Source organism: Diospyros lotus, chromosome 12, assembly GCF_014633365.1.
Source record: "Diospyros lotus cultivar Yz01 chromosome 12, ASM1463336v1, whole genome shotgun sequence".
Classification (NCBI taxonomy): Eukaryota; Viridiplantae; Streptophyta; class Magnoliopsida; order Ericales; family Ebenaceae; genus Diospyros; species Diospyros lotus.
This window is the reverse complement of record NC_068349.1, coordinates 34,292,605-34,299,275: the sequence shown is the minus strand read 5'-3', so window position 1 is coordinate 34,299,275 and position 6,671 is coordinate 34,292,605. Positions and strand designations below refer to the sequence as shown.

General features: G+C 32.2%; 1 protein-coding gene across 2 annotated transcripts; it reads left to right on the top strand.

Annotated features, from left to right (window-relative positions):
- Positions 1-1,577: 1,577 nt before the first annotated feature.
- On the top strand, positions 1,578-6,372 carry LOC127814119 (probable WRKY transcription factor 12). Of its 2 annotated transcripts, none has more exons than XM_052355383.1 (4): positions 1,578-2,099; positions 2,314-2,387; positions 3,182-3,343; positions 6,010-6,372. In XM_052355383.1, the coding sequence occupies exons 1-4, from the start codon at positions 1,827-1,829 to the stop codon at positions 6,176-6,178; spliced, it is 678 nt and encodes a 225-aa protein (XP_052211343.1). In that variant the 5' UTR covers positions 1,578-1,826; the 3' UTR covers positions 6,179-6,372. The 2 variants fall into 2 exon arrangements, with proteins under 2 accessions (XP_052211343.1, XP_052211344.1); XM_052355384.1 differs by having other exon boundaries at positions 6,016-6,366.
- Positions 6,373-6,671: the final 299 nt, after the last annotated feature.

Here is a 6,671-nt window from a genome sequence, read left to right as displayed (position 1 = left end):
GTAATTGACCGTATCTGGCTTTATATTAATCTCCAAACATTATGATTATCTAAAGTATGGATTATTGAGAGAAGAAATTAACATCAAACATATGTTTGATCATCACTAAAATACAAAATAAATAAATATAAGAGAGAATGTTCATCATCTGTCCCTTTGAAAATGACAAGAATAACATCATGTTGACAAAGTGATATAACCCAAAGATAATGGATTAACCGACAACAGAAAACACCTTTGATCAAGGGAATTTAATTAACTAAGCACCTGAATTGCCAAAAGGTGTCTAGAAACAAACACTATAAAAACAAATAAAATTGAAAGTAAAGTTTCTACATGTGATTGTGACAAAATTCTCTAATTCTGCATCAAATCCAAGAAGATATCCCAGAATTTCTTTTCTTTTTTTATAAAAAAAGTCAAATTTGATTAATTAAGATACCCTTAAAATTTCTAAATTTATTCGTCAAATGATACGTCAATAATTTACTTATTCTCCCAAAATAGCTTACCTTACGATATTCAAATAATTGTAATATATAAGTATATAGGTAAAGAAATCCAGATATTCAAAATTATCATGTTGGAGATCTCTAGATTTAATGAGTATGAAGTATGAAAAAAAAATTCATACTAAATAAGAATAAAAAAAAATTGATTATCTCAAACTTTTTGGATATGACGTGAGATTAGTAAAGATAGCATTAATTCTTAATTATTTAAAAAAGAGATATAGTCAAATAAAAATATGAACTTTGAATTGTTTAAAGACGTGACAACTTAAAAATACGAACTTTGAATTGTTTAAAGACGTGACGACTTGAGGTTACTTGTTTACAATTATTCTTTAAATTTAAACTAAGTTGAGAACTATGTCATTCCCTTGTCATTCAATATGAACAGGGAGGGATGAAGAAATTTTTAATTTTTAATCTTCTCAATATTCCCAACTCAATTTTATATCATTTTCATTAGTGTTCTTTGTTTCCACCAAAATTTGAGGAAGAATATAATTTTTTTCTTTGCCTCACTAAATTCAAACCTACCGGTCACTCAAAAACTTGCAATAAAAGCTTTTCTGTCTTTTATTTTTTGTGTTCTTGTATGCTCCAAGATGTACCCACACGCACAATATATATATATATATATAGAGAGAGAGAGAGAGAGAGAGAGAGCTTCTTATATGGCAAAAGGCCCCTGAATAATTGTACTCCCCTTCAAAATTAAGCCAGATAATTAATTAAATTACCTTAGGAATGCACTTTAATTAATATTAATATATTTTTTCAATAAGAGAAATTTAGTGAAAAAATAATTAAAATGAATAATCCCATAAAGTTTTGACTTAATCATCCGATTCTATCTGTCCCGAAGCATTTCACATTATTTAGTTTAAATTTAGTACCTCAAAATTTATCAAGATTATCACTACCCACTATGCTACAATTTCCCTTAATTTATAGCAATTCCCTTTAAATTTTTTTTCTTCTGTTTGTAATCTAGAGGGAGCTTTCAAACTGTCATTTTTTCTTTTTTTTTGGTCCTCCATTAACCTGTTCTAGGCACTACGTGGAGAGAGAGAGAGAGATTTGAACTGTGCACGTTTGAGTGTGCAGTGCAGACTGGGAATAACCCTAGGAATAAGGGGTTGAGAGAGGAATAGTTTCCCAGAAACATTCCATTTCGCACCAATATGTCTAAAAGCACAACAGCTTGACCGCACCACTCACACGCACAAGAAGATCAAACACCAACACCACCAACACCACCAAAGTTCCAAGCATCCATCAAAAGAAGTTTGAAGTTAGAAGAGAAAATCATCATCAATGGAAGGAGAGCGTTCAGCAGGAATATTACCCAATTATGATCTCCAGGTTTCATTCTCAGCAGCTGCTCCCCATGCCATCCAAGAACTGGGTTTCGTCCAGTTCGAAGACCACTCACAGGTCATGAGCTTCTTGGCCCCTAATTCTCAGCCTCTCAACGGCGCCGCCGCCGCCACCTCCAACCACCACCACCACCATGACAACAATAATACATCCGTCGTAGGATTTGACCACGGTGGACTTGGGAGCAGACCCTCTTGGAACAACGACCAGGTCGTTCATTAGATTTCTTTGAAAAGCAATCCTAATATGCATTAATTATTTGTTGCGTGTTGGTTTGCTCTTAGAAATTAATCAGAAACATGAACAGCATGTATAGATCGATGGAATTTTTTTTTCCAATTATTCTGCAAGTTCTCTCTTGCCATTGAGTTTGGACTTGCTTGTTAATCTCTCTGATTTATATGTGTTTTTGATCTGATCTCAGGTGGGGCAATCGGATCCCAAGGCCGTTAATCACGAGAATTGCACTGTTAATGCCACCGATAGTAACAATTCATGGTATATAACTACCATATATATATATATATATGTTTCTCTTCAACCCCTTCTCTCTCTCTCTCTCTCGTCCCTCCCGTACGTGTACTTTTGATGCCCTAGACGAGATCATTTATGCTTTGACATTAGTATATAGGCTAGATCTCCAATGAAGTTGGGTTAGATTTGTTACAAGATATCAGCGTAAGAGAGACTAAGATACACCTTGGTTTTTTTTCCCTTATCGATAAGAACTTGCAATAATTGTTTTTTTTGTATTGAATAAAATTCACCAAATACGTGTGGAACCATCCAAGAACCAAGTTTGTGAAGCTCCTTGGGTTATCTTAGTCAGAATCTTCAAGAAATCTAATTCCATATCAAAGAGATTCTGAAATTTGGTTACAATATGCTGTCTGCACAGCTTGTCAGTCCTCTCTTTCTCTCTCTCTAGCTACACACACACACACTGTACATACATGTGGATTGTCGAGTAGGAAAGAATGGGTATTTGAACTATATTATGGGATTTATATATACATCTTCAAATTCCTGTAACTGGGCTCCTTCGTTTGTATTAGCTTACTTCTCCCAAGTCACTCAACAAAAGTTCACTTTATCAAGGGATTTTGCTTAAAATTCTATTCATTGCTTAATTTCGTTTCTGATGTATCCTTGAGTTCCATATAATAAAATGGGTATTAGCAACAGCAAAAAAAAAGAATCCCATAACTGGTTTTATTTTCTTTGTCCATTTTTAACATGAAAATTTTAACAGAGAATGAACGTACATGAATATTTAGAAGTTGAGTTGACAGGTGGAGGAGCTCATCCTCAGAGAAGAGCAAGGTAAAAGTAAGGAGAAAGCTTAGGGAGCCAAGGTTTTGTTTCCAAACAAGAAGTGATGTGGATGTGCTTGACGATGGTTACAAATGGAGGAAATATGGCCAGAAAGTTGTCAAAAATAGCCTTCATCCAAGGTAGCAATGTTCTTTTCTATTACCGCATTAATATACATACAAAAGAAAATTAATATTTGTTTTATTCATTATTGGTATACAGAATACTCTTTATGTCTTACATTTTATCCCAGTCTATACTAATTTTTGGTTTTTGGGTCAATTCATTCAAAATTTTGGCATGATTTTCATGGGTTCGATTAGATATCATAGTAATAATTTTATTCTACGTTACATTTTTTTCTAGATATGCGATTCCCTTAATTTGATAACACGTGACAACAAGAAGTACAGAACTAGTTGTTCATTTAGAGAAAAAAAAAAAACAAAAGAAAGCGCAAGTACATTTTAGACATGATTGATAATTATTACTTGACAGTCTTACGATAACTAGAAGACAATAACGAGAGGAACCCTCCTTTTCAGCCTACAGCTAGCACCCTTTTGTCATTCCCAAGAGAAAAAATTAATAAAAAAACACAAATATGCATATTTAAATATTGATTCGGATAACTCTGGCTTCTGATTGTCTGATTAATGTGTGTATATATATAATATATATGCATGCATGCAGTCTGAATCCTGGTTTAGTTTTGTGCCTATCGGTTAAAAGATTAATAGTGAATTGAAACCTTTAATTAGATTAGGCTCTCAATTAATCTGCATGTTTAAATATTCTTTGCAGATTAATGGTGAAAGTGAAGACACCTATAATCTTTTTTGTTTCTGAATCCTTCTGTGGACTAATGTCTGCTAGCTTGTACTTGCATTATGTTAGTTTATTTGCTTATTAATATACTTAACAGCTAGCTAGCTAGGTTAATAAGCAACTCTATAGTTTTATAATGTTAATTTCTAAGATTCATAAATAAATAAGAAGATAAAAGGTTATTTTTGGGTTTTAGTTTCTTTGTCGAGGGGTGAAATTGATATTCCGTCTCTCGATAACATAACTTCCTGATGAAAAACAATATTTGATTCAAAAAGTGGACAAAAAAACTCATTTAACCCAAGTATTCTTTTCACTTTTCGAAACAAATATGAAGACATGTTCTTAGTTACTTCGAATCTCATATTTCAAAATGTAAGAATATTTTGACAAATCCGCTAAAACTTTCAACATTTTTTTCACTGCCTATTGAAGAAAGAATTGTTGTAGAACTATTAGTTTTTTATGTCTTCAAATTCGAGAAGTTGCCATATATATATATATATATATCTCCCTCTTGCCAGTGTTTCAACAACTTTTCCAGCAGTATACAATCAGAATATATGAATCACAATCCCCTTGTATTCCTGTAAACTCAATCAAGTTATTCCTGTTGATAATCTGTTTTTTTTTTCTTTTATTTATTTATTTTCCTCATTGAAAGGCCAAAAGGCTGATGATTGAATATTTAGTCTTTTTTTATATAAATTCAATTTTTTTATTAATAAATAAATGGTTTGAGGATAAGCATTCAACAACAAGATGCACTTTATCAAAAGTACAAGAAAAGCATATATAGAGCTAATTTTTCACACTTAAAACAACAAAATCCTCATACCCAATAAGACATGCATGTTTTTGAATATATGTGTGCCAAATTAACCAAATTCAACTGGGAAATCAATTTTTTCCCAATTAAAGGGTATATAGCCATATTTAACCACTAAATGAAGTACTCTAGACACACATATTCAACAACCTTCTTCAAAGTTTAGAGGTGAGCTGTAAAAGAGTTATAATACAACAAGGTAGGAATATTTTTGTAAAAGTCATATAAATTTGGTTAATTGGCCTATTCCATTAAAAACCAAATTGTAATATTCAAAACTGAAAACCAAAATTTTAAAACTTTAAAACTGATCAAACTGAATTAACCAGAAAACTCAAACCAAATTAACCAAAATTTGTCCATTTTTCAAAATTCAGTTTTGACTGAGTAATGCTCACCCCTAATTAACCTTAGAACTATTAGTGTGAAATAGCATTAAGATTTTGTTACAAATTCCATTAATAGTATCTGGGGTTAATTGCTAAGGAAGTCATTTGATAGTATCCGGTTAATTATTTTTTTGGCTATGCTTTGAGAACATTATTCTTCCTTTTATTGCGTTCAATCCTATGGTTGCATCCTCGTAGGATTTGGTTTCTATAATGCTTTTGCCTAGGCTGCACATGTATCAATCCCCCTCTAATTTGAGGAATTCTCTCAATACTTTTAGTACTCAAAGTATCTCTATGGTCTCACACTCGAATAAAAGAGAAGAGTTACGTTGAATAGCCAAACCGTGGTAAAACTTGTGAGATCAACTATCACATGAATATTACTCAACTTATATATAGTTCTTGTAGTCGGTTTTATGGTTACACAACAATAATAGCTACAATAATAGGCTAAATCTTTTTACCCTAGATGTGAATTTTCCCTAGTCTAAACATACTAATAGGAATTGGCAAATACCAATTTAAGGAAGTGGCATCAACGGGTGATTTTGTAACCCATTCATCATCCTCATCGTCAATACAATTATTCTGCTTTGCTATCAATAAGAATCTAGACCCGTTATCCTCCGGGTGCATGTAACCTATTAGTATGCACAAGAAGGTATTTACATGTTTTTATGAAAGTTCAATATGTATATACATCTATATGTTATTAATATTATTTAAGCCATTTGTTTTCTCAATAGTTTATGTTAAGTTGCAGGAGCTATTACCGTTGCACGCATAGTAATTGTAGAGTGAAGAAGCGAGTGGAACGCTTATCAGAAGATTGTCGAATGGTGATAACCACATATGAAGGTAGACATAATCACTCTCCATGCGATGATTCAACTTCATCCGAGCACGAATGCTTTACCTCATTCTAATATGGCTCATTAATTAATATGACTAGAACATTAATGTTGTAGTAATTATAATATATATAGAAGTGTGCATCATCAATCTTTATTTGAGCAGATTGGGTGTATCCAACATGAAATCTATTGTAAAGTTTGATTTTCTTGAAGATGATTTCTATTAATATAGAAGATTGTGTTGGATATACATCTTCTATAGATGTGTGTGTGTGTGTGTGTGTGTGAAGGCAACCAAGTGTTAAAGATCTATAGCAAACTCTTGTCAACATCTTTGTACAAATGGGGGATTGACATTTCATATGTATATATGGAGATATATAGCTCATAATAGAAGAAAAAATATGCTTTGATGTACAGGTTAAAATGAATAACTGTCTTTTTTACAAGTTGACCATAAAAACATCATGGTAATGCTTAACAAGCTGACCATCGATATGTGGTTCTTCCTCTTTCCCTGTTGCTCTTTGAATGTGCTCATGTGAGAGTTTCTTAGATATATATA